The sequence below is a fragment of the Indicator indicator genome, chromosome 16 (genome assembly GCF_027791375.1).
Source record: "Indicator indicator isolate 239-I01 chromosome 16, UM_Iind_1.1, whole genome shotgun sequence".
Lineage (NCBI taxonomy): Eukaryota > Metazoa > Chordata > Aves > Piciformes > Indicatoridae > Indicator > Indicator indicator.
This window is the reverse complement of record NC_072025.1, coordinates 14,703,048-14,730,929: the sequence shown is the minus strand read 5'-3', so window position 1 is coordinate 14,730,929 and position 27,882 is coordinate 14,703,048. Positions and strand designations below refer to the sequence as shown.

The 27,882-nt window shown below is 49.9% G+C and overlaps 1 protein-coding gene across 1 annotated transcript; it reads right to left on the bottom strand.

Annotated features, from left to right (window-relative positions):
- Positions 1-26: 26 nt before the first annotated feature.
- On the bottom strand, positions 27-19,362 carry KIF23 (kinesin family member 23). The gene is made up of 23 exons (XM_054387735.1): positions 19,352-19,362; positions 18,747-18,816; positions 18,480-18,608; positions 18,033-18,138; positions 16,856-16,992; positions 16,182-16,291; positions 14,795-14,965; positions 13,891-13,932; positions 13,366-13,478; positions 13,117-13,238; positions 12,231-12,333; positions 11,818-11,897; positions 11,612-11,731; positions 10,661-10,820; positions 9,198-9,359; positions 8,823-8,980; positions 7,247-7,420; positions 5,677-5,856; positions 5,069-5,367; positions 2,643-2,895; positions 553-635; positions 220-301; positions 27-101 (listed from the first exon to the last, which is right to left on the bottom strand). The coding sequence occupies exons 1-23, from the start codon at positions 19,360-19,362 to the stop codon at positions 27-29; spliced, it is 2,940 nt and encodes a 979-aa protein (XP_054243710.1).
- Positions 19,363-27,882: the final 8,520 nt, after the last annotated feature.

Below are 27,882 nucleotides of genomic sequence, written 5' to 3'. Positions count from 1 at the left end.
ATCCCAGCTACAAAGGAGGGTTGCACTTACTTGGGCTGAGCATGATGCTGATAGCCAGGTCCAAGAACTGATCCTGCCCTCATCTCCACTGCCACAGAACACTGAGGAGACAGAAAAAGAAAATCAGCATCTCCTGCTTATCCCTCACTCAGTCAGCATCCCCCTGAATTATCCCCCACGTCAAGCATGAGATGTCCCCCTCCTTCCTTTTTAGCTTACCCTGGTTTCTACATCAGTCCATTCAGAGTCTGCAGCATCCTCAGGTGGGTCAGGATTGGAAGGGGATGACCTTCTCTTTCTCCTGGAAGAGGAGAATGTGGGGAAACCAAAAAGGTGACCACCATCAGGTATGTGGACAGATCCTCACTCACAGGGACACATCTCCTACTCCATTCTAAGTACACACCTTGCTTTCAGCAGCACACCAACCCTAAAAGCAGCTACAGCACCTAGAAGCCACTCTGAGTTCCTTCTGTGTGATTTCAAGGTAGACTGAACAACTTCCTGGGTGCTGCTGGAATCACACCCCCTAACACGAGGCCCACAACTCACCCAGTTGGAGATTCCTGCTTCAGAGTCTCGATCTCTGTGAACTGCACAGCCTGGCCACCACCCCTGGTTTTGAAAACATCACCCTGGAAAGCAAAAGCAGTTGACAAGGTACAGTTTGATGGCTACAGCTCGAGCTGTCACATGAGTTAAGTGCTTACAGCTCTCACTGCTTGCAGGTTAGCAGCCAGCAAGTCACAGTCCTCCATTAGCCATCTTCTCTCACCACACAGAGGACAATGAGGAGTCAACACCATCCACCCCAATCATCATGCAGGAAACCTAAAGAGCAGGCAATGTCAGGACAAATATTTCTCCATGGTGATGATGATGATGGTGATGATTAAGTGCCACCACAGAAACCATGTCATGGGCTTAGCTTCAACAGTTCCACCCCACAGCACGAACAGGAATGTTGTCAGTGATGGAACCTACAAGGTTACCCTAAAAGAAGGAGAGCTTTTTAAACCTCAAAAAACCTAAAAAGACATCATTGGAAGAAGAAGAAAAAAAAAACAACCTAAAAAAAAAAAAAAAAAAAAAGACATCATTGGACATCATTCCCTACACCCATGACTGTAGGGAAAAGGAACCAAAAGCTTCTTGCTACAAATTCCAAAGCTCTCAGTTTGCCTTAAGTAAGGCCACTCAGCACTTTGGGCCAGAACCACTGCAAGTTTTCAAAGCTTGGGCTGTCTCAGTTTGTTTGCCTGGTGACTACTAGAAATTAATGTTCTGGAGCATCTGAGCATCCAAGTCTGCAGCAAGCTTAGTCATAGTTCTGGTGGAAGTCAAATAACATCACCCCAAGAGTGACTCTGCTGGTGGAGGCCAAATAAAATCACCCCAAGAGTGACTCTGCTGGTGGAGGCCAAATAACATCACCCCAAGAGTGACTCTGTTGGTGGGAATCAAACATCATCAGCCCAAGACTGATTCCACAAGACCAGCTGCAGCCACAACTCTAAGATAAACTTTTGTTCCAAAAGGATTATTGCATTTTACTAGGGAAAAAATTAATTCAGTTCAGGGGAAATGGTGAGAGAGAGAGAAACCAGAGAGCATTTGTTGTTCATCTAGTGGCCAGCTCAGCCCTAACCCTTGCCCAGTGGTTGATATGAAGCAATGACAAACTTCAAGAGAAGCATTTCCAGGCTCTAAAAGCTCCTTTGAATCCACCTGTACAAGACTTCCAAATGGCATCTTTCACAGCTGGAGTCAAACACAGCCTTTTTGTAAGCACAGCCTCTGGAAGGAGGTTTTGGAGAGGGTTATCACAGTATTACAGCATCAGTATCACAGTCTCACAGTATATCAGAGGTTGGAAGGGACCTCAAGAGATCATCAGGTCCAACCCCCCTGCCAGAGCAGGATCACTTAAGGTAGTCTGCACAGGAATGCATCCAGAAGGGTTTTGAAAGTCTCCAGAGAAGGAGACTCCACAACCCCACTGGGCAGCCTGTTCCAGGGCTCTGTCACCCTCACTGTAAAGAAGTTTCTCCTCATGTTGAGCTGAAATCTTCTAGTTTGAACCCATTGTTCCTTGTCTTATCACTGTGAACCACTGAAAAGAGCCTGGCCCCCTCCACTTGACACCCACCCCTCAGATATTGATAGACATTGATCAGATCTCCTCTCAGCCTTCTCTTCTCCAGACTAAACAGCCCCAGGGCTCTCAGTCTCTCTTCACAGGGGAGATGCTCAAGTCCCCATATCATCCTTGTGGCTCTCTGTTGGACTCTCTCCAGCAGGTCTCTGTCTCTCTTGAACTGGGGAGCCCAAAACTGGTCACAGGATTCCAGGTGTGGTCTCACCAGGGCAGAGTAGGGAGGCAGAAGAACTTCCCTAGACCTGCTGGACACCTTTCTTGATCCATCCCAAGATCCAATTGGCTCTCTTGGCCACAAGAGCACATTGCTGTTCCATGGAGAACTTGCTGTCCAGCAGCACTCCAAGGTCTTTCTCTGTGGAGCTGCTTTCCAGCAGGGCAGCTCTTAACCTGTCCTGCTGCCTGTTGTTCCCTCTCCCCAGCTGCAGAACCCGGCGCTTGTCCTGATTAAACCTCCCGAGGTTATCAGCGAGTTTGCTTTTACCTTAATGAGCTTGGTTTCAATCTCCCCATCAGAGGCCAGCTCCTGGTGTGTCAGCATGTACTTGTCACACTTAGCCAGGGCCTTTTCGCTGGCAGCTGCCACTGTGATGGCGTGGGGGACGTGTGGCTGCAGGACTGTGTCAGTGGGCAGGTGGGAAGGTGGTTTGTGGTCCACCCACCTCTCCCCGGCCGAGCGGGACCGTCTGTGCCTGAGGCGAACTGGAGCAGCGCTCTGAGCAGGGTGGAAGAGAAGCAGAGCAAATCAGCACACAGGGGATCTCAGAGGTGATCAGCAGGAGCCAGCTGGGCAGGTTTGGTTAAGATGTGAAGCTCAAAGCTTGGCTCCTGAAGTGCTTTCAGAGAGACCAAGAGCTTTGACTGAGCTCATGGACAGTTTGAGCACCAATCGCCCTGCGCCTTGTCCGTTTGAGCTGTTGGCCAATCCCTGGCGTTCCACACCTAGTAAAGTTTCCTCAGGGAGGATCTAGAATCACAGTTTGGGTGGGAAGGGACCTCTAGAGGTCATCTAGTCCGACCCACCTTGCAGTCACCTTCAGCTAGATCAGGTTGCTCAGAGCCTCAACCAACCATATCTGGAATGATTCCAGGCATGGAGCGTCTCCCACCTCTCTGGGCAACCTGGGTGAGGGTCTCACCAGCCTCAAACATTTCTTCCTTCTCTCCAGTCTAAATCTACTCTCTCTTAATTTCAAACCATTCATTGCTCCTTGTTCTTCACTCCTCCTGAGTTCCCAAATCCAAACAGATTGCTATGAACATATTAACCAAACGGAAAAGACAAATTCATCTTTTCATTGAAACATTCAGGCATTGAAAACGTAATTCTGAGGTAGCAAAGCAAGCAGATCCAAGTATGGATTTCCAACATCTCCAAAGGATTCCTGAGCTCCTCACTCCTGAGTAAATAACAGCAGAGGAATCAGCCTCTGTGCTGACATTCCTGAGCTCAGCTGTTGGAAATCCATGAGACATGATCAAAGTTTGGGTATTTGTATTTTATGATCATTATTGGCAGTTGCTCAGGAAAATCAGAACATTCTGGAAACTTGCTTAAAAACCTCAGGCCCTTTAGGACTTCTTAATAAGCTTTTGAATTAATATTTATAGGCTCTGTTCCCTTTGCACACTTCATTTTAGAGACCTCTGAATCATGCTAAGGTTATGTTCCAAGCCTAGACATGCAAACCTCATCCTCAGATGAGCATCAATTAGGATTTCTTTGACCAACAGGCATAGAATGGGTTGGGTTGTAAGGGACCAACCTCCCCACCATGGGCAGGAACACCTTCCAGTACACCAAACTGCTCAAGGCCTCATCCAACCTGGCCTTGAACACCTCCAGGGAGGGGGCCATGAGATTGGCTGTAGCCTTCCCAGACAAACTCCTTACAAGTCTAAAGCAGCTCTTCAAAAATTCCACTTCTCTAGGGAAATGTGGCTTTCAGCAAAAAAACCAAAAAAACAAAAAAAACAAACCCTGCCATTAAAATGACAACAAAAAAGGGAATTCAAATACTTTTTCACCCCCCCTTTTAGAAGGCAAGCACTTAGTTCCACTGATGGTTTTTGGAAACAATTCTGCCAAGGTGCCTTAGAGGCTCTGAGGAGAGGAGGGCAAGCTACTGCTGGTCATGTTTGACTGTGGCAGACACAGAAAAAGGTGTTGCTCACATGTCTTACTCTGCTGACAGTGGGTGGTTTATTAATTAATTGGAATAATATTTGCTTAAAAGCCTGTCCCTGGCTCCAGAGGGTCCAGCAAGTGATGGAGAGTTTGAAGAACACTCCAGACTGAATTGACTGAACTTTTCTCCTTTGTACAATTGCTTTTGATTTCCCTGAGCCACTGTGACAGTGAGAAAACATGACAGAGACATCACCACTACAAACAGGGCTTTAGTGGAAAGAAAGAGTCCTCCCACCTGTAAGCAAAGCCCCCAGAGCTTTAACACAGATGTGAAAATCAGGGCAGAGAGTTCAAATTAAAGAGTCACACAAGCAAAATGTTTGCCCAAGCACCATTTCCAGCAGATATGGTTCATAAAAAACACCTTTTAACCTGCCCCAAAGCAGATTGCAGGCTGCAAGAAAGATGTGAGGAGACAAGACACAGGTTAAAACATGAGGACACTCATGGCCAGAGGAAAGGTCTAGCTAGTTCAGAGCTCCTTGCAAGGGCTATCTAGGTGCCAGCAAGAAACACACAGGCTGCTTGTAAGGAGTTTCTAAACAGAGAATTCTAAGAGAATAAGCAGTGAGACTGGATTTGGAAGCAGTACTAATCTACAAGAGATACACTGAGGGGAGAACTCTACTCTAGGTTAGGTGTGCTGAGGGCCAGAGCTGTTGTAAGGAGCTTTGGAGCCAGACCAAGCAACACTACGTTTGAGAGGAGCAGCACTAACCCTGCAGCATTGATCCTCTTCTATCTCTAGCTCATCTCTACGCCTGGGAACCTCAATGACTCCAGTCCAGCACTTCCCTCTCCTTCTGTCTGAGGTGTTAAAGTCTCTATTTTGTTCTTGATGTCTAGTCCTTGCACTGGGTGTGCCACTGGTCTGCTTGTGCGAAGGAGTTTTCTGCTCCCATTCCAGAACACAGGAGGCCACAGAAATGCTGCTACAAGAATTAGAACGTCTGTGCACCTGAGGGCTGCTCACCACCTGCTGGCTCTGGGGCACCTGAGCAAGGAGGTTACTAGAAGGCTGCAGAGAACAGGAAAGAAGTTAGTGAGCACACAGAAAACATCAACAAACCAAAATCAATACAACCTGCAGAGTGCCAATCCAGCTGCTCTAGGAGTACGGTGTGGCGGTGAGAGCGTTAAGAGCCGCTCGACACCAGCGGCATCGGGAGAGAGGGGCACAAATAAAGATAAATGCAACAGGAGGCAAAGAATTCCAAACCAAGTTGAAGTTAGCCCAACTCAGTGGCCACTAAAGTGGTCTGCACCTAGCTCATTCTTCTAAGTCTGCTTCTCCCCTCTATCCAAAAGCGTTTTCAAGGCAACTTACAGGCGCTGGTGAAGGAGAGACGGATCTGGGAACAGGCTTCTCTCGGTCTCTCTCCCGGGAAGGCCTCTCTGGTTTTTCATTCTTTGGTTCTGTCACAATGGCTTTCAGTTGCTTCAGCTTTTCATCTTTCACCCACAGTTTGTTCTGCATCTCCAGCTGCTTTGCTGCTACACGACGCTCCTACAAGGGAGGGACAGCGTGAAGGACCTCACACAGGGAGTTGGGCTGAAAGGTTGAAGGCAATGAGATATTCCACATGGAATGGAATTCCTCCCCAGGGAGGTACAAGCTGCTGGAAACAATGGCTAGAGCAAACTCAAATCAGACTTTTCAGTTGATGCCATCAGCATTTTGCTTCCTGAATGATGACAAATGAGAGCATGGTTAACTCTATCAATGGTCCTGAAGCAGTAAATAGTCCTGCAGCAGTAAGATCATCCCTCAGATTTCACAGAATCACAAGATGTTAGGGGTTGGAAGGGACCTCAAAAGATCATCCAGTCCAACCCCCCTGCCACAGCAAGGTCACCTACAGTAGGTCACACAGGAATGTATCCAGGTGGGGTTTGAATGTCTCCAGAGAAGGAGACTCCACAACCTCTCTGGGCAGCCTGTTCCAGGGCTCTGTCACCCTCACAGTGAAAAAGTTTTTCCTTATGTTCACATGGAACCTCCTCTGCTCCAGCTTGCACCACTGCCCCTTGTCCTATCATTGGACATCACTGAGCAGAGCCTGGCTCTGTTCTCCTGACACTCACCCTTCACATCTTTATCAACATGAAAGAGGTCACCTCTCAGTCTCTTCTTCTCCAAGCTAAAGAGCCCCAGCTTCCTCAGCCTTTCCTCAGCAGGGAGATGTTCCACTCCCTTCAGCATCTTTGTGGCTCTGTGCTGGAGTCCTGCAAGCAGTTCCTTGAAGTCCTTCCTGAACTGAGGGGCCCAGAACTGGACACAATATTCCAGATGTGGCCTCACCAGGGCAGAATAGAAGGGGAGGAGAACCTCTTGAACTGCCAACCACACCCCTTCTAATGCACCCCAGAACTCCCTTGGCTTTTTTTGGCCTCAAGGGCACATTGCTGGCTCATGGTCACCCTTCTGTCCACAAGTTCCTTTCCTTATTGCTTCTCAATTCTGTATCTGAGAAAGAGTTGAGGATAAAAGTGGAAATTCTGACATTAGGCTTCTACTGACATGGTGAGAAGCCCTCTTGGAGTGCCACAAACCCAAAAGAACAGGGAGAGAATGGGGAAATGTTATCGAAGCCTTTCAGTGCTTACAGAAGGCCTAGAAGATGGGGACAGACTTTTGAGCAGAGCTTGTTGTGACAGGACAAGGGGTGATGGTTTGGACTAAAAGAGGGAGATTTAGACTGGGGAGAAGGAAGAAATGTTTGACCCTGAGGGTGGTGAGAGCCTGGCTCAGGCTGCCCAAAGAGGTGGGAGATGTCCCATCCCTGGCACCATTGCAGGGCAGGTTGTTTGGGGCTCTTCCTTCCCAAAGCAAAGCCAGCCAAGCTCCTCCAGCATTGCTCCAGCAGCCCTCTCCAGCAGCCCCAGCAGTCACTTACACACTCCTTCTCCCATTTCATGGTTGTTTCTGTCACCATGCCCTGCAAGCGTGCCTCCAGCCTCCGCTTGTCAGAAGCCTGACGCTGCAGCTTCTGGTTCTTGTTCTCCAGCTCTTGCTGAAGGCTGCGTTTGTCTTCTTCATAAATGGTGGTGGTTTTCTCTAGAATCTCAATCTGGAGGAAGAGAGGAAGAAAACTGGCTGAGTGGCACAACCAAGCAAGCCCAGAATCACTGGATCTGCTGAATGGGTAACACCGACTGGGAGATGTTGGCTGTTGTACAACTAGCTCCAGAGAAGAGTCCCCACACCAAAAAGGTTCAGGCATTGAACAGCTGAGGGTGTCCATTTTAATGCAGTCAAAGTTTTACTTCATGAGAAAACACAAAAAAAAATGTTCACTGAAGCTCTTCACAGAGCATTTTTCATCTTGTTGCTAACACTGATCCTGCAGATGACTCCCAGTCACAGAATTGGGTTGGAAGAGACCCTCAAAGGTCATCTTGTCCAGCTCCCCCTTCAGTAACCAATGACACCCCCAGCTAGATCAGGTTGCTCAGGGCCCCACCAAGTCTGACCTTGAATGTCTCCAGGGATGGGGCCTCAACCACATCTCTGGGCAACCTGTTCCACCACCCTCGTTGTGAAGAGCTTCCTCCTGATGTCCAACCCAAATGTCCCCTGCTTCAGTTGCAAATCATTGCTCCTTGTCCTCTCCCCACAGGCCCTCCTGAAGGACTCTAAGGTCTCCCCTGGAGCCTTCTCTTCCTCAGGCTGAACAGCCCCAAATCCCTCAGCCTGTCCTTATAGGAGAGGTGCTCCAGCCCTCTGATCATCTTTGTGGCCTCCTTTGGACCCACTCCAGCAGGCCCATGTCCCTCTTACGTTGGGGGTTTCAGAGCTGGACACAGCACTGCAGGTGAGGTCTCAGTAGAGCAAAGTGAAGTGGAAGAATCACCTCTCATCTGCTGGCTATGTTGCTTTTGATGCAGTCCAGGCTGCCACTGGCCTTCTGGGCTACAAGTGCCCGTGACTGGGTCATGTCCACCAGCATTCCCAAGTCCTCTTTCACAGGGCTGCTCTCAATCTCATCATCCCCCAGCCTGGAGTGATACTGAGGACTGCTCTGACCTAGGTGCAGGACCTTGCACTTAGCCTTATTGAACCTCATGAGACTGTCCTCAGCCCACTTCTCCAGCCTGCCCAGGTCCCTCTGGATGGCACCCATCCTTCATTCTTATCAGCCTCACCACTCAGCTTGGTGTCATTTGCAGACTTGCTGAGGGTGCCCTCAATCTTGCTGTGTCGTTGATGAGGATATTGACCAGCACTGGTCTCACTAAGGACCCCTGAAGGACACCACTTGTCACCAGTCTCCATCTGAACATAGAGCTGATGACTGCTCCCCTTTGAATGCAATCATCCAACCAATTCCTTATCCACTGGACAGTCCACCCATCAAACTCATAGCTGCCCAGCTTAGATGGAAGGATGTTGTGGGGAACTTTGTCAAAGGCTTTACACAAGCCCAGATAGGTGAAGGATGTCAAGAAGCTAGGAAGAGAAAATAACCTGACCTTGTATTCCAAAGTCTTAATTTTCTTCTCCAGCCGTTCCAGCTCTGTTTTCTGCCCTGTTATTGTTTTCTCTTTTTCAGACAGCTTTCCTTGAAAATACTTCTCCTTGGATGCAACATTGGTGTCAAAATCCTGCAGTATTTTTTTGAATGCAAGAGCTGCAAGAGAATCAAATAACTTTAATTTTCTCACAGCATCTCCATAGCAGGAGGAGGTCTGGTTTTCTCCTCCCTGTTTCATGCTACCAGGATTTTTTTTTTCTTTTTTTTTTTTTTTCCCCCTCAAAGACAAGTTGCTTCTTTCATGAGATCCCTTGAGTAAAGGGTCCAAAGGATGCCAAACCCTCCAGCTCCAGACTGATGTTCCAGCTCTTACCATTTTTGGAGAACTCCTCTGACAAACTTTGTCTCATCTGCCTGCGTTTTTCCAGGACCTCAATCAGCTTTGGCAGCATCTGATCGTCATTAATGTCCAACAGCTCACAGGGAGGCAACGGAGGGAAGTTCTGCAAGAAGGTTTCTGAACCACCAAACTGCTCTTCTGTATCTGTGGGGTTGAGAGCCAAGAGAGTCTGTCAGCAAACACAAAAAAAAAAAAAAAAAGCAGGACAATTCCACCTGATAGAGGCCAGCCCAGGATCGTTCATTCCGCAGCACTGTGGAGCAGACAGAAGCATTGATGAGAAGAAGTCTTCAGAGATGACAGTGTTGAGAAAAGATTCGGTGTGACATTCTTGATTCATGGCTTTGGAATAGCTCCAGGCAACTCTTGATATCTAAAGTGGGGCCTAAGCATACAAAGTACCACCCTCAGCACACATTTCCCTCCCGGTGCTGCAATAACGAGACCATGAATTCAGCTCAATTAAAAGAATTACTCTCAGACTTACACAGGAACTACTACAGGTAGCACTGCAGTAGAAAAAGAGCAGGAACTGTGGCAGAGAAGGTTCACAATTAAGTGAAATTCCTCCCATCAGAACATGAAGAAGTTCACCAAGGGCAAGTGCAGGGTCCTGGACATAGGGAGGAATAAGCCCCTGCATCAGTACAGGTGAAGAGAGGTTGGCCTGCTGGAAAGCAGCTCTACAGAGCAGGACCTGGGAGTACTGGTGGACAACAAGGACACTGTGAGGCAGCAATGGGCCCTTGTGGTCAAGAAAGGACAATGGTCTCCTGGGGTGCATGCATGAAGAAGAGTGCAGCCAGCAGGTAGAGGGCCTTCTCCTCCCCATCTACTGTGGCCCAGTGAGCCCACATCTGCAGTACTGGGTCCAGCTGTGGGTTCCCCAGCTCATGAGAGACAGGAAATTATCGGAGAGAGTCCAGAAGAGGCTGCTGAGGGGCCTGGAGCATCTCTGAGGAGGAAAGGCTGAGAGCCCTGGGGCTGTTGAGCATGGAGAAGAACAGCCTGAGAGGGAATGTTCTCAATGCTCAGCAAGAGATACAGGCTGGGGAGCAAGAGGATGGGGCCAGACTCTTCTCAGTGGTGCTCACTGACAGGACAAGGGGCAATGGGCACAAACTGGACTCCAGGAGGTTCCATCTGAACAGGAGGAGAAACTTCCTTGGTGTGAGTGTGCTGGCTGCTCAGAGAGGTTGTGGAGTCTCCTTCTCCAGAGAGCTTCCAAACCCACCTGGCCACTGTGGTTCCAGGTAAGCTGCTGTGAATGCCCTGCTTGAGCAGGGGGGTCAGAGTGGATGATCTCCAGAGGTCCCTTCCAACCCCACCACGCTGGCATTCCTTTTGCATTTCCAAGGCTCAAACAGCATTTCAGCACAGGCTCAGCTGCCAGCAGAAGACCCTGTGCTGCCCTCACCACAGACTGCAGCACTCACCTCCACCTATGGGCCCACCCCGCAGCTCCAGTTTGCGGGACAGCTCCTCTCTGAAGGCCTGGTTCCTGTAGCGCCGGCCTGGGGTTAGCCCACAGAGGACTCTATCAACAGGTCTGGCAACTTCTACCTCTTGGGTCATCTCTGCAAAGCGCATGACTTGCTGTGAAAGAACAGAAGCAAGGTTAACAACTAGCCAGAAGCAGCAGAGTGTCAGTTTGAAGGCCAACGAAAGTACTAGAGGGGCTGTTATCAAGCTGTCGTCTCAAGGAGTTCCCAACTAGTTGAGGTTCTGAAGCAGAACATCCAGAAGCTGCTCAGTATCACCTCCCATCACCACCACCCAGCACTGTGAGACAGCTGAAGTCTTGCCAAGTACAGTCATAGGAAGGATTAAACACCTAAATGTGGTTCTTTGGACTTCTGGTTTGGAAACAAGTAGCAGGTGTCATTTTAAGAAGGAAAAATAAAGAAATTGAGGGCACATTTAGAACGAATCATAGAATGGTTTGCCTTGGAAGGGACCTTCAAAGGCTATCTAGTCCAACCTCCTTGCAGTCAGCAGGGACATCTGCAACTAGAGCAGGTTGCTCAAAGCCTCATCCAACCTGGCTTTGAACACTGCCAGGCTTGGAGTCTCCACAGCTTCTCTGGTCAACTTGTTCCAGTGCCTCACTGCCCTCACGGGGAAGAATTTCTTCCTAATGTCTACCATCTCCAGGGATGGGGAATCTATCACCTCCCTGGGCTACCTGGGCCAGGGTCTTACCACCCTCAGCATAAAAGTTTTCTTCCTTCTCTCTGGCCTATAGTTGCCCTACAATATTATATTTGAGTATCATCTCAAGTGCCTAGGCAAGGAAATTTATCATTCCTCTGACCTACTAAACAAGAATTCAGCGACACAGAGGAAAGAAGATGGATGGAATGAGGTTAAAATCTGCATGGAGTTACCAAGCTCTCCTCGTAGTCCTCAGCTTTAGGGTTAACACACACAATCATACGGACTTTTCCTTCCCCATCAAAATAGTTCTTGAAGAGATGAGTCAGTTTGGAGTCTCTGTAGGGCACCATCTTAAAATGAAGTACAGAAAAGATCTAGCAAGCTTTCATGACACCACACCTTCATCAAATCAAAGGATAATTAAGGAGCTGCATACCTTATTTGTTCCATACATCTGGTTTTCCCTTAGGACTTCAATGCAGGTTCTTAGTGTCATGAGTGACTGGTTAATATTACCTTAAAGAAAAAGAAACACAAGGAAAATAAAATGAATCTGTCAGCAGCCATTTGGATCAGGTTCTCAAATTATTGAGCAGGTTATTTGAGAAGAAACTGGTTAAGTTGTAAACTCCAGTTAAGTTTATGTGTAGAGAACTGCTCCAATGAACCCAAGTGTTGCTAAAAACTTCTACTTTCCAGTAGTGGAAGGTTTAAGATCATCAAATCAGACAACTGAAGATCACAAGAGAACTCTTCAATTCATCCTGTGCTGCCTTCTCTAGGAGACAAGAGTGACATGAACATGGATTAGCACATGAAGTCACCAGGCTGCCTGAAGGTGGCACATACCTGCCTCTCGCAACCTGCTGCCTTCAGCTTTGGTTCTGTTTGTCCTTTCACTTCCAGCCAGATCCACCAGTGACAGCTGGCTCAGGATGATCTGCTCTTTCTCCTGTCACAGAACATACATGATTCCTTCTACCAGGGCTGAGGGGAACACCCTAGCTCCTTCAAACCAGCCTCCATGCTTAGAATATCAGAGAATCACAGAATGGCTTGGGTTGGAAGGGACCTTCAAGATCATCTAGTTTCAAGCACCATGCCATGGGCAGGTACACCTCCTACCAAACCAGGCTGCTAAAGGCCTCATCCAACCTGGCTTTGAATACTTCCAGGCTTGGAGCCTCCATAGCTTCTCTGGGCAACCTGTTCCAGTGCATCACCACCCTCATGGAGGAGAATTTCTTCCTAACATCTGAGTGTGTCCAGAGAAGGGCAGTGAGGCTGGTGAAGGGCCTGGAGCACATGGCCTATGAGGAGCATCTGAGCTGGGGGTGTTCAGTCTGGAGAAGAGGAGGCTGAGGGGAGACCTCATTGCTCTCTACAACCACCTGAAGGGAGGCTGGAGCAAGGAGGGGGCAGCCTCTTCTCCTTGGTGGCAAGGGACAGGACTAAAGGAAATGGTTTCAAGCTGCACCAGGGAAGGGTCAGGCTGAATGTTAGGAAATATTTTTTCATTGAAAGGGTTCTCAAACAGTGGAATGATCTGCCCAGGGCAGTGCTGGAGTCACCATCCCTGGAGGTGTTCAAGCACTGTGTGGACCTGGTGCTTAGGGACATGGTTTAGTGCTGGTTTGAGGGTTGGACTGGGTGATCTTGGAGGTCTCTTCCAACCAGATATACTCTGTAAAAATGAAATGGCCCACACAGTTCTGCTTAAAGAACCTGAACTCACCTGCAGCACATTATCTCCATCAGCATCCAGGGGTGCCTGAGCCAACTTTATTATGAACACACTGTGAGAGCGACTCGACTCTCGATTCAGCTGAGTGTTTGCAATCCTCCTCTTCTTCTGACCTGGGAAGAAGTAAGAAAAAAAAAAAAACCCCTCTGAAAAAAAGCTTTTATTTAACCAGTCAGTTCTCTTTTCAGCAGGATGATGTCCAGGATAAACCCTTCTGTACTGAACTGAGCAAGATTTTACCTCTCCAAAACACTTCAAAAGCTTCTTCTGTAGACTTCACCTCGACTTCTGTGCAGCCTGTGACATACATGTTGTGATTCTGGTCCTCACGGAGTAGTTTGGATTGGGGAGGTCTTTAAAGACAGGGAGAAAACACAACCACAAGCCACTAAAATTGAGTGGTTTGTGCACAACACATCTCATCACACAAACTGTCTTTTGTTTAAGTACCAAAGTCAGAGTGAAGACGCCAGTCATCCACACAGCAAATGGAAGAAGCACACAGGGCCACACATCCAGCCAAGATTAGTGACACTTCAGCTACTGCTCTAATTTAGAAGCTACATTTGATTGCAATTCTAACTGCAAATCATGGCTTTGGGTGGCAGCTACTGGTTTTCTACATGCATGCAGAAGCAAGATGGCTTCAGCAGCGTTCTACAGTCACTAGTGAAGCAAGAAAGGAGAGGGAGCCAGTCTCTTTTAGTTGATTTTCTGCTTCTACTGACAGAGAATTGGCTTTCTTTTTGACACTTATGCACGTACATCAAGTCACCATTTCGCACAGGAGTGTTGCAACTGTTCCACCTACCAAAAAAACAGGGTTAAAAAAACCATATTAAGTTCATTCTGCTTTTGCATATATACTAACACTGAAGCTTCCAGAAGTAGAAACAATCCAAAAATTCTTCCCAGGCTGTTTTTTTAGGTTTTTTTTTTTGTTAAGGCATAAGCACAATATTAAGCCAAATCATTTTATTCAAGCCCTTCTCACATCAGTACCTTGGAGACAGTTCTTGATGTTTCAGACAGAGCATGTTTTGCTCTGCTCTTTGTAAATCTTTAATTAACACATGTATCAATTGGCATTGGCCTTTCTTTAATGGATTTAGAACTGAAAATGCATTCAAAGTTGAATTTGCAGATTGGTTTTTTTCCTCTTTCTCCCCCCCCGCCAAGTCTCAAGATTTTAGACATCAGCCAGAATTTCCTTCATGAGAAAATTATTGCTTTTATGGAAATTACAAAGTGAATTAACATGCAAACCTTCATTAAGTGCAAAACTAAAAAAAAAAAAAAAAAAAAAGGCTGATTGTGCCCAAAAAAAAAAAGTCAGCTATTTCAGCTTACTCTTCAAGTTGTACTCACCTGCTAGGAACAGCATTCATGGACTAGCTGAAATAGAATCTCAGTGGGATACACCACACTGTCTAACAAATTAAAGATTTGCTTATTAATCTCCTATTTTAATGAGGGAGAAAGCACCAAGCCTTAGCAGGAACACACCACCTACATGACACACTTGAATATTACTGTCTGGCCTCCTTGGCCATCAGCTTTTCAAGGTGGTTTTAAGTGATTCCCGTGAATTGAGCCAGACTTGCCAAAACCAAAACCACAAAGGCACACTGGAGCTCCCACAAAAGCAGAGTTCAAGTAGGAAACTAACTTGGGTTTGATAGGCTCAAAGGGGGTTTCCTCCAAGAGGTCATAGATGTAGTTGTTGTAGATCTCAATATAGGAGACAAAGACACTGTAGACGTTGTCTTCATCCACTTCTTCCACTTTGCAGTGGTCTTGCACGTTGATCATGTCAGCAAATTCTGGATCTATTTGTCTCCTGGTGAACACACACACACACGAAGTGATTGTAGTGGAGCAGCCACAGACAGGGAATTTCTCAGGCAGCAGCCATGCAATAAAAAAAAACCCAAAACCCAAAACACCAGCTCTGTTGACAGACAGCATGGTCTGAAAAGGAGCTTCACTCATGGGTTAACAGGTACAAACCCCAGACTTCTGTTGACTGATTCCAAGTCTTCTGATCCAAATACTTAATTATGCAATCACTCAAAATACTACATGGCCTTTAAAGGACCCCTCCAACCCAAACCATCCTATCATTCTAGGATTTCCCTCTAACTCTGCCCTAGTGAGGCCACAGCTGGAGTACTAGGTTCACATCTGGGCTCTTCAGTTCATGAGATAGGGAAGTATTGGAGAATCCAGTGGAGGCTGCAAAAGATGCTGAGGGGCCTGGAGCATCTCTGTGAGGAGGAAAGGCTGAGAGCCCTGGGGCTGTTGAGCCTGGAGAACAGCAGCCTGAGAGGGGATCTGATCAGTGCAGAGAAAGAGCTAAAGGGTGGGGGGCAAGAGGATGGGGCCAGACTCTTGTCAGTGGTACCCAGTGACAGGACAAGAGGCAATGGATACAAACTAGAACACAGGAAGTTCCACCTCAACTTGAGGAGAAACTTCGTTGTTGTGAGGGTGCTGGAGCCCTGGAGCAGGCTGCCCAGAGAGGTTGTGGAGTCTCCTTCTCTGGAGAGCATCCAAACCCACCTGGCCATTGTGATGCTGGGATCCTTGGGGATACTCTCAATGCTCAGCAAGAGCTAAAGGGTGAGGGGCAAAAGGCTGGGGCCAGACTCTTCTCAGTGGTGCCCAGCAACAGGTCAAGGGGCAACAGGCACAAACTGGAACCTAAGTGGTTCCACCTGAACAGAAGGAGAAATGTCTTTGGTGTGAGGGTGCTGGAGCCCTGGAGAAGGCTGCCAGGAGAGGTTGTGAAGTCTCCTCCTCTGGAAACTTTCAAGATCCATCTGGCTGTGCTCCTGTGTGACATGCCCAGGGTGCCTCTGCTTTAGCATGGGGCTTGGACTGGATGACTTTCAGAGGTCCTTTCCAAACCCCACCATGCTGGGATTCCAGATAACCTATCTTTCCATTTATATTGTCTTTCTTTCTTTTCTTTTTTTTCCCAAACCAGATAAGTTAAAGGCCAGAACAGAAGACTGAGATTAATCAAGTTCATTCTTGTTACAGCAGTTACTTACTTGCCAGAGGGAGTTTTTGTCATGGGCATGGCATCTCTTTTCTGGCGCTCTAACAGAGCATCTACTTCACACTGAACCTCCACACCATTCTTGTCATCCAGCTTAAAAACCTGAGCAGCAAGGTTTAGACAACAGAGTGACAAACACTAGAGAAAAGATGATGTTGGCCAGCAAAACAGATGACTTGATCAACAGTTCTGGAGACTAAAAAATTCCATGTCCTCCACAGAAAACAGCTATTTCCAAGATACTTCCTAAAAGGTCTTAAAGGAAAAAGTCTTCCACTGTTACTTCAAATATATTTTAGATAGCCAAAATCCAGAGATGTTTGACCACAAGAAAAGCCTCACGTATTCTAGGCCATTTTAATTTTTTCCTGTGGTAAGATTTCATTCTCTATCTCAGAAAGGTTCCTCTCTTTTCCCATTGTTTTCAAGTTAATTAATTAATTCTAGCTACAGCCAGACCATACACCTTCATGAGATGTCTGTCCCAAGCTCCTACACCTGCCTCCTTGGCCCTGCACTTCACATCTCATGGGAACAAAGATTCTTCTGGTTGTTTTTCTTATTCAGGGGCTCTAGTCACAGATCTAGACAGGAGATAAACACTTCAAACACAGCATTTTATCCACTGGTTGGAGGCTGGAGAGAACTGAGTGCAAAGCCACTCACAAATCGCTTGGCCTGGAAGGGTCCTATGCTGTTGAAGATCATATCCAGACACCGCGGGAGAAGTCCTCCGTCACCAGGAGATCCTGTCATGGTGTGGGTTTTCCCACTGCCCGTCACACCATAGGTGAAAAGCAGCCCTAGGAGGGACAGGAGAGTTGGGTGATCACATTTGCTGTCCCCCAAAGAAGCTCAGTTATAAGCACAAACCCTGTCTTTCTTGAGTCCAATAGAGATGGTAAAATAGAATGACTTCTCCCGGTCAGTTAACATTAAATTATTCCAGCCCAGCAAACGCCACTCTCATCATTGCTGTTTGCACAAAATCAGGCTGGCTTGGGTGGGAAGAGACCTTTCAAGGTCATCCAGTCCAACCCCTTGCAGTCAGCAAGGGCATCTGCAAGTAGAGCAGCTTGCTCAGAGACCCAACCAACCTCAACAGCAATGGGTCCTGGGATAGGGCATCTATCAATGCTTCAGGCAATCTGGACCAGGGTCTCACCACCCTCAGGATCAAACATTTCTCCCTTCTCTCCAGTCTCCATCTCCCTCTATTAGTTCAAACCACCACCCCTTGTCCTGTCACAACAGCCCCTGCTCAAAGTCTGTCCCTTCCTGAAGGCCACCAGAAGGTCTCTCTGGAGCCTTCTCTTCTCCAGGCTGAACAACCCCAACTCTCTCAGCCTGGCCTCACAGCAGAAGGCTTCCAGCCCTCCCAGCATTGCTTTGGCCTCCTCTGACCCCACTCCAACAGGTCCATGTCTCCGCTGTGCTGAGGACTCCAGAGCTGGCCCCAGCATCGTAGGTGGGGTCTGAGCAGAGGGGCAGAATCTCCTCTCTCCCCCTGCTGCCCACGATGCTGGGAATCACCCCAGGACAGGTTGGCTCCAGGCTGGGAGCACACAGTCTGGCTCACATTCAGCTTTTCACCCATGAGCACTCCAAAGTCCTTCTCCTCAGGGCTGACTTGTTATGACTGTTTCTGAGGAGTCTGATATAAACCAGAGATTTCAAGGACCAGCAAAGCGATACCAAACAACACCCAGGAGATCAAGCCCTACCAAGTGAAAGGCAAGAAGAGCTTCCAAAGATGCTGTTTAGGGGAGCTATTGCAAATAAGATGTTCACCTTTTTACCTAGCCAATAAACCTTAAACCTCAAACCTCATAAAACCACTTACCATTTTTCCCACGAATGAGATCTTCCACCAGAGGTTTAGCCACCACATCAAAAAGCTCCTTCTGCACAACGAGGGTGCCAAACACTTCTTTAAATGAATACTGAGTCTGAAGAGAAGATAGAATCAGAGAACTGTCGAGGTTTGCAAAGATCTTTAAAATAAGTCTCCTTCCACCTACTGCCCACACTGCTGGGGATCAGCCCAGCACTTCTACATTAAAACATCTTTCAAGCAGTTTAAACATTTGTCAGCCTTGCTTTAGTTCCTTTTACCCCTTTCCTCCACCTTGGTAAAGCCTTTTCATTTGATGCCTAAGGGTGCATTTTTTGCACCCTTTCCCCCCTGCGTTGAGAAAACCTCAACAACAGGGCCCTCGATCCTTCATTCTCCATGCAGCCCCTTCAGGCCAGCTCCAGCACAGAGGACACATAAGCATGCTTCCCTTACCTCCCGGTACTCTCCGTTGCGGAATATCCGATAGCCCTCGGGAGGGTGGATCTGTACCGTGGTCTCGTTGATCACCTCGATGCAACATTCCTGGTCCGAGCGGCTGAGGGGCCGCACTCTGCAGTACACCTGGGGAAGGAAGGCTCGAGGGGTCAGGGCCCCTTCTCCCTCCGAGCAGCCCCAAGGGATGGCAGCAGGCCGAGTACCCCAGGAGCGCCCTCACCGGAGGGGCCTCACCACGGCCCTGCCCTGCGGCTCTGCGCTTACCCCAACGGGATCCTTCAGGCTGGGGTTGGACGGTTTTTTCAGCGCCGGCCTCCGCGGCGTCCTGGCCCTACTGTGGTAAGGAGAAAGCGTGAGGGTCGACCCCTCAGGAATGGGACTGGGGCGATCCGGGCCGGCCCCTCAGGAGCGGGACAGGGGCGATCCGGGCCGGCCCCTCAGGAGCGGGACAGGGGCGATCCGGGCCGGCCCCTCAGGAGCGGGACAGGGGCGATCCGGGCCGGCCCCTCAGGCGCGGGACAGGGGCGATCCGGGCCGGCCCCTCAGGCGCGGGACAGGGGCGATCCGGGCCGGCCCCTCAGGAGCGGGACAGGGGCGATCCGGGCCGGCCCCTCAGGAGCGGGACAGGGGCGATCCGGGCCGGCCCCTCAGGAGTGGAACAGGGGCGATCCGGGCCGGCCCCTCAGGAGCGGGACGGGGACGATCCGGGCCGGCCCTTCAGGAGCGGCACAGGGGCGATCCGGGCCGGCCCCTCAGGAGTGGGACAGGAACGATCCGGGCCGGCCCCTCAGGAGCGGGACAGGCGGGGAAGACCCAGACCCACGCCAAACCGTGCCCCGTGGCCGGGCAGGGAGCAAAGGCTGACTTACGCTGACTTCATGTCTCGGGGAGGAGGCTGATATTGCGATCGAAAGAGGCCCACCGCCGCCCCTCCGGTTCTGTACTGCCTCAGACGGACTGCACCCCGCGTTCCCTGCGATTCAAATTGAACCAATCAGCGCGCGGCGGCGTCTGCCGTCACCACGCAACGTCCACCCTTACGTACAAACGTCGCCGCCAACCAACACCCACCCACGAGTGCGTGGTAGGGTGTCTGGGAGTGAGGGCCGCACGCGTTGCCATGGCGGCAAGCAAAGGGCGCGGCCCGGCGCGCTGTTGCCCCCTGCTGGGCACCGGTGAACCCCCTGCAGGCTCTGGGGTTTGGGGAGGGTTGGGGAGGAGCTAGTCCCGGTACGGCGGGCCCGGGAGCACCGAAGACAAGTGAAACCCTGGCTCCTAGGGATTTTAAACCCCTGTGTAAGAGATTGGGCCAGGTGTCAACTAGGTGGAAGTGCCAACAGAGATGGACAGTGGCTTCTTCTGACAGGAGTCACGGTAAAAAAACAGAAGACAGTTTGTTGGGATTTCCTTTTTTTTTTTTCTCTTAAGGGGGTAACTTACTCGATTTAGTTTATTTGCATTAAACCTGAGAATTGACTGAAGCCTGTGGTTTAAGAGTTCAGCTTCACTGGAGGTCTTTAGAGCTATTACCCAGGGTTCAAACCCAAGCGACTTCATCCTTTGCCTCAGTTTCCCCATCTGATGTGCATTTTCTTGTCTGGAAGTTTGGTCTTTCAATGGATTTGTTTGGCTGGGTATTATGTATGTGTTTTAACTTCACATTTGAACCTTTGTTTTCCACCATTAATCATTTCCTACAGGCTATGAATTAACTAATTAACCTCCAGGTAGATACCAGCTCCAGGATGCTCCTGGCACAATGAACTTGCTGGATCGCATTTCTGCTCTCAACTCCAACCTTTATTTACACTAAGCAGATAAAACCATAATTTAGCAGACAAGACACAGCCCAGGTCATGAAGCTCAGGCCATGAACTCTAGCAACATCTTGTCTCCATCCCTGCTCAAGCTCAGGGCAGCTTGACAAGGAGGAAAGCAAACATGGGGCAGGAAGGTGGAGCGTGGAGGGGCCTCCTCCCACTCCCTCACTGGACGCTTCTTCCTCAATGGGCACACAGAGCCCTCAGCACGACGGCTTCTACCATTTCCTTAAGGCAAGGGTCTGGCTCCATCCTCTAGGCCATGGTGGAAGCACCCCCAGCACAGCCTCAGGGATCACCAGAGGCCGCAGCGAGGCCTCGGATTCCCTCCAGGCTTGGGTCTCACTTGGCTTCAGGGCTCCCGGACCCGCTGTACCGGGGCTGGTCCGAACCCTCCTCAAACCCCGGGGCCGCAGTGGGTCCACTGTGCCCAGCGGGAGGCGCCCAGGCTCTGAGCCGCGCCCGCTGGGCTCGCCATGGCAACGCACCCGGGGCTGGGTGGCGGCTGGCGGCGACGCGTTGACGTAAACACGCACCCTGCGTGATGACGCCAGGCGGCGTTCCGCACGCTGATTGGTCAGACTTGAATCGCAGCGCGGAAGCGGAGCTGCGGCCTAAGCTCGCTCCCCGCCAAATGCAGTCAGCGTAAGTCACCGATGGCTCTCTGCCTGGCCACGGGGCATGGTTTGGCCTGTCCTTGGATCTGCCTGTCCTGTCCTGTTGCCGAGGGGCCGTCCCGGCTCGGCTTCCCCCCCCCCCCCGAGAAACAGTCTGTTAATGATGTTGTTCAAGGCTCTTGGTAACTCTGAAAGCACTTTAGGAACCGAGCTTTGATCTTCACACAAGCACATCTTGACCAAACCTGCACAGTTCACTCCTAATCATCACTTCTTAGATCTCCTGTGTGCTGGTTGCTTCTGATTCTCTTCCATTCTGCTCCTCTCCAACAGGTCCGTGTCTCTTCTATGCTGAGGACTCCAGAGCTGGCCCCAGCACAGCAGGTGGAGTCTTAGCAGAGGGGCAGCAACCCCTGTTCAGTCTGTGTTGGGATGCTGGATGAAGTGATCTGTTGCTATCACAGAATTCACAGAATCAGAAGTTCAGGCTAGAAAAGACTCTCGGGATCACCAACTGACAGCCCTACTCCACAAGGTTCACCCCTAAACCATATCCCCAAGCACCACATCCAAACGACCTTTAAACACATCCAGGGTTGGTGACTCAGCCACCTCCCTGGGCAGTACGTTCTATTGCCTGATATTATTCGCAGCCTAATTACAACTGGCTCACAAGAAGTTAATTATCTCATCAGAAGAAAAAAAAAAACATCAATAGGAAGAATTCCGAAGAAATTCTTCTGTTGGTTTGAGAAGCTTCTGTGAATTTGATGGGCAGGCAGAGCCTGCCTGGTGATGGAGTGTTGGAAGCTGCTGGAATCTGCATGGTGAACTGATGCCACTAGATGGTGTGAAATCACCACCAGGAGTTAGGGCTGCAGCCCTTTCTCTTTCCTGTGGGAAGGGAGGCTTTACCTTGGGCCTTGGGCAGGGAATTCTTTCTTTCCAGGAGTCTTGGGACACCTGAGCTGTGCAGGAGCTCCTCTGCACCACCCATGTCCTCACCTTTTGCTGCTGCTCTGTGGGAGGATGGGGATGAGAAGGGCAGGTAACAAATAATGACAAAAGAAACTTAAATAAAGCTTATGGTCCTATTTCTGGCATTTAAATTAATTCCTTCACATCTCCTAAAATAATTTAATCTACTGTGAATGATGAGCCAGCTGTCAGATGCATTATCTCTCTGATTTTTTGTATTCAATCATCCTGTCATCAGTGTAAGTCATCTCAAAGGTGTTACTGGGGGAAAACTGGCTGGGAGACATGAGAAACTGATATTCAGAACTTTATGAAGGAGAAACATTTAGCTGCAGAACGTGGCTTCATTTGAGTCCTTCAACAACCTCTAAATTAGCTCTCAAAATGCTGCTGGTTTGTGGTTTGTGTTGTTGTTTGTTTTTTTTAATATCCTTGGCAGCAAAAGATGTGTGACCAAATTGTCTGTTTCTCAGCCCTTCTGTGTTTTGAACCCAGAATTCATAGATTCTTAGAATGGTTTGAGTTGGAAGGGACCTTGAAGATCATCTAGTTTGATGTTGATTTTTTGGCAAGAGCTTTGCTCAGGAGGAGGTCTTTGTTTTGAAGGAGAAAGCTCTTAAGCACAAGGAAAAGAGTTGCTGCAGCCACCTTGTCCTGGTGTAAATGTTAATCAAAAGTACAAACATAAAACCTTACTGAGGAGGAGATATGTTCTTGCTAGGGCTGTGAGGAAGGTGACAGCATGGTGACAACCTGTCTTGACTCTGGGGCTTGTTCTTCATGGCCTTCAACTGCCCTGGAGGTCTCTGACTGAGCTAACTGTGCTGCCTTGAGTAGAATTTAAGGGTAGGGTAAAAGCTGGAGCTGCTTTTCTGGGCTTGAAGCCTTGAGGAGTCACCACCCCTGTGCAGTCAACACGACCCTGCTGCACCTCCCTCCTGTCTTAGTTCCAGCTTTAATTACTCACATGCTATTATTACCTCCTGATATGGGCACCAGAAAGAACTTCAAAGACTGAAACCTAATGAGTGAGAATGAGCTTTGATAGCTGCCCTGGGTTCGTGTCTGGCAAGAAGCAGAACTTGGATGAGGACTTGGGTTCTGTGAGAGGAGATTCAGGGAAGTGAAGAAGGACTTAGGGGTGCTGGGGGCAGGGTGCAAAGCCAAACATGAGCCAGAACTGTGCTTTACCAGCCCAGCCCCAGCTGTGTCCTGGGCTGATCCCCAGCAGTGTGGGCAGCAGGGGGAGGAGAGGATTCTGCCCCTCTGCTGTGCTCTGCTGAGACCCCCCCTGCAGTGCTGGGGCCAGCTCTGGAGTCCTCAGCACCCCAGAGACATGGACCTGTTGGAGAGGGGCCAGAGGAGGCCACAGCAATGCTGGGAGGGCTGGAAGCCTTCTGCTGTAAGGTCAAGCTGAGAGAATTGGGGTTGTTCAGCCTGGAGAAAAGAAGTCTCCAGGGAGACCTTCTGGTGGCCTTTCAGTGCCTAAAGCGGCTGAGAAGAAAGCTGGGGACAGACTTTTGAGCAGGGCCTGTTGTGAGAGGCCAAGGGGTGATGGTTTGAACTAGAAGAGGGAGATTGAGACTGGAAAGATGGGAGAAATGTTTGACCCTGAGGGTGGTGAGAGCCTGGCCCAGGCTGCCCTGAGAGGTGGGAGAGCAACCTGCTCTAGTTGCAGCTGCCCCTGCTGACTGCAGGGCGTTGGACTGGACGCACTTTAAAGCTCCCTTCCCACCCAAACCATTCTGGGATTCTCCGACTGAAGCCTGCTAGCTTGGTGGAGGAGAAGACATGGGAACCCTGGTGTCAGCAGTGGCAGGAGGAGCTCAGCATGCCCACCAAGCTCCATTGCCTCACCCAGGTCTAGCCAAGCTTCCCCATCAGCAGAGCTGCCTTTGGTGGCAGCTCCACCGCATTCCTCCGGAGTCGTTCTTCATGTCTTTGAGTCTTCTTCACATATTTACTCTGCCTCACGCTCCTGGCACTGTTTACTCTGCAAAGATTCCTCTCAGACTCAGCTAAGCACACAATTTACTTGGCTAACAAGGGCTGGCATTTATGGTGAGTATCTCTGTGTACTTGTCGTTCTTTGGTCTCCGTTGACATTCAGTGGGAAGCATTAAAACAAACAGCAGCAGGAGGCTCGCCTCTACCGAGGCTCCTCTATGAAACAGCTCAACTGCTTGGAGTCAGCTCCCACCAGGCTGTTGTCAGCCAGGAGGATGGAAAAGCCTTTTTTTTTTTTTTTTTTTTTTTTTTTTCCTGAAGCAAGTGGGGCTTTGGGGAAACATTTTCATCTTTGGAAATTCAGCTTTTTTTTTTTTTTTTTCCTTTTTTTTTTTTTTTGATACTCCTCTTCCCAGTGCAAATAAAGCCTCCTTTATTTCTCCTTTATTTCTCCTTTATTTCTCCCTGGAGCTTTTCCCTGATTGCAGTTAACATTTCCCCAGAGCAGGGAAGGAATAACTCAAAGTTCTAAGTTTCTAGCAGGCAAGCTTTTGAGGGGGAGATCATAGGATTCAGAGATTCATAAAATGGTTTGGGTTGGAAGGCACCTTCAAGATCATCTAGTTTCAACTCCCCTGCCATGGGCAGGGACACCTTCCACTAGTCCAGGCTGTTCATGGCCTCATCCAACCTGGCTTTGAACACCTCAAGGGAGGAGGCATTCACAACCTCCCTTGGCAACCTGTTCCAGTGTCTCACCACCCTCACCATAAAGAATTTCTTCCTAATCTCCAGTCTCAATCTCTCCTCTTCCAGCTCAAAGCCATTCCTCCTCATCCCATCACTACAAGCCCTTGTAAAAAGTCCTTCCCCAGCTCTCCTTGAGCCCTCTTCAGGCACTGGAAGGCTGCTCTAAGTTCTCCCTGGAGCCTTCTCTTCTCCAGGCTGAACAGCCCCAATTCTCTCAGCCTGGGAGTTTCTCCAACCTTCTGATCATCTTTGTGGCCTCCTCTGGACCCTCTCCAGCTGGTCCATGTCCTTCTACTGGTGAGGACTCCAGAGCTGGGACACAGGACTCCAGGTGGGTTCTCACCAGAGTAAAGGGGCAGAATCCCCTCCCTGCCCTTCTTTTGATGCAGCCCAGCACACAGCTGCCTTCTGGGCTGCCAGTGCCCATTGCTGGCTCCTGGTGAGTTTTTCATCAGCTAACACCCCCAGGTCCTTCTCCTTCAGACTGTTCTTGAGCCACTCCTCACCCAGCCTCTATTTCTGCTTGGGATTGCCCCGACCCAGGTGCAGGACCTTGCACCAGGCCTTGTTGATCTTCCTGAGGCTGGCTTGGACCCACCTCTCAATGCCTGAATTTCTTATTCACCAATATTGGGCTGGCACCACGTCTGGAGCAGGGGCTCTAAGCCTAAGGGCATCTTAGGGTTCTGCTGTCCACAGCAGGACTGTTTGGTTGGGATTTATTGGCTTGGGATCTGTTTGCTCTCTGCTTGGGACAGCAGCTGCCCACCCACCTTCCTGTTGGGATGAAAGAGTGCTCAGGCATTGGGACAGGCTGCCCAGGGAGGTGGTGGAGTCACCATCCCTGGAGGTGTTCAAGGAACCTGTGGCCATGGCACTTTGGGACATGGTTTAGTGGCCATGGTGGTGTTGGGTTGATGGTTGGAATTGATGATCTTGGAGGTCTTTTCCCACCAAACCCATTCTACTATGCTTGAACCTATTGCTGAAGAGAACTCAGTTCTGTGTGCATACAGTAAGCAGTGTGGGTGGTGTAAAGGCATCTCTGTGGTTAGGGCTTTTCTTCATCTAAACAAGGCTCATGGCAGGTTCCTTTTGTTTCTGCCAGTCCTCCTGCTGGCCAGGAGATCAGGCCATGCTCCAGTGTGATCCATCATGATGTTTTACAGAGGCTTGGAGCCTGCTGGTGAAAGCAGCTCCTCGCTGCCTTGCTTTTGAGGCTCCTTTCTCTGATTGCTGCTGGCTCCTGGAGCTGGAAGCCTGCAGAATTTCAGCACTTCCAGCCAGCTGCTTCTCTCTGGAAGAGCTGACGAGCAGTGGATGCCCTGCTCTCTCAGCAAGGGAAGAAATCTCTGTCAGTTGGCTTGTCCTCTAGTTCCTTGGCAAGCCAGCAATGGTCAGGAAGACCAAACTGAACTGATGTTTACCTTTTGAGGGAACAAATCCCTGCCACGATGAGCTGAAGGCTGCAGCTGGGGCTGCCCGAATCTTCCTGCCAGTTCTGAGGTGTCAGAGTTTCCTGCTGGCAGAAGGTGAAGGCTCTGGACTCTGCTGCTTGAATGTTCTTGGCATTAATTTGCTGCAGCCTCTGCTGAGTAATGAAAAGCAAATTAATAACCTGCAGGCTCAGCCCTGAAATAGTGGAATCACTGAAGAGTTTGGGTTGGAAGAGACCACTGCCAGGTCACCACCAAACCATGGCCCTCAGCACCACATCCCCAGGGCTTTGAAAGCCCTCCAGGGATGGGGACACCACCACTGCCCTGGGCAGCCTGGGCCAGGCCTTGACAACCCTCAAGGGGAAGAAATTCTTCCTCATGTCCAGCATAAACCACCCCTGGGGCAACTCGAGGCAGTTTCCTTTTGTCCTGTTGCTTGTTCCGTGGGAGAAGAGAGCAATCCCTACCTGGCTCCAGCTTCCTTCTAGGGAGTTAGTGAAAAGGTCTTCCCTCAGCCTCCTTTTCTCCAGGTTCCACAACCCCAGTTCCCTCAGTTGCTCCTCACCAGACCCTTCACCAACTTTGTTGGCCTTCTCTGGACCTGCTCCAGCTCCTCAATGTCCTTGGAGTGCAGACACAAAGGAGCTGGAGCGAAGCTGTTCTTGAGCTGGGGTTGTTCCAAAGGTTCCTTTCAAAACCAGGCTGAGACAAGGAGCAAAAGTTGAGGACACGTCTGCTCCTAGTGAATCCCTAGGGATGCGAGTGCTCAGCATCCTGTAGGATGAGCTGAGCTCTTCCCAGTGCAGTTCCTGGGGTCTCACTGCCCTGCTGCTCCTCTGGCCAAGTGCTCTGCAGAAGGCAAAGCCCAGCAGGTGGCTGCAGCCTGCTGCTGTGCAGTGTCCTGGCTGACTCTGTGCTGTGCAGGGCAGGCTGCCAGAGAGCAGGGGAGGAAGAAGCTGACACGGAGCAGCCTGGTTGCTGTTGGAGCTGGCAGCTCCTGTGCCTGCTTCACACTTGTGTGCTGCCATGCTCCCACCCTGACCCCACCAGCTCCAGCTGTTCTCAGCCTGGCCTCTGCAGCAGGGACTGGCAGGCTCTGCAGAGCCTCCCATGCTGTCTGCTGGGGGCTGTTTGCAGAGAGGGATCAGAGAATGGTAGGGGTTGGAAGGGAGCTCTGGAGATCATTGAGACCAACCCCCCTGCCAGAGCAGGGGCACCCAGGGCATGTCACACAGGAGCACAGCCAGATGGGTCTTGGAAGTCTCCAGAGAAGGAAACTCCACAACCTCCCCTGGCAGCCTGCTCCAGGGCTCTGTCACCCTCACACCAAAGAAGTTTCTCCTCAAGTTGAGGTGGAGCTTCCTGTGTTCTAGTTTGTGTCCCTTGTCCCTTGTCCTAGCACACCACTGGGAAGAGCCTGGCCCCTTCTTCTTGCCCTCATCCTTCAGCTCTTGGTGACCATTGATTAAATGCCCTCAGGCTGCTCTTCTCCAGACTAAGCAGCCCCAGGTCTCTCAGCCTTTCCTCCTCAGACATGTTCCAGTCCCTTCATCACCCTTGTAGCCTCCCTTGGAGTCTCTCCAGTATTTCCCTGTCCCTCTTGCACTGGGGCGCTCAGAACTGGACACGAAATGGGAGCTGTGGAAGGCAACTCCTGCTTCAAAGTCTTTGGCAACCTCTGCCAAGCCCATGAGCTGTGCCTGCTCTTGGTGCCTTGTCCTCACTGTGAGCTGTGGAGGGAAAATGGGCTTGCAGAGACAGGCACTGACCTCAGGTGCAGGAACCTGGGCTTCTGCTGCTGCCCATCTCATACAATGATTTGGTTTGGAAGGGACCTTAAAGATCATCC

Excerpts from the sequence above, each read along its gene's own strand:
- KIF23 (XM_054387735.1), bottom strand. Across the intron at positions 18,139-18,479 it reads GCAACGGAGAGTACCGGGAG|ACTCAGTATTCATTTAAAGA; the intron begins GTAAGGGAAGCA and ends TCTTCTCTTCAG. Across the intron at positions 5,857-7,246 it reads TGAAATGGGAGAAGGAGTGT|GAGCGTCGTGTAGCAGCAAA; the intron begins GTAAGTGACTGC and ends CCTCCCTTGTAG.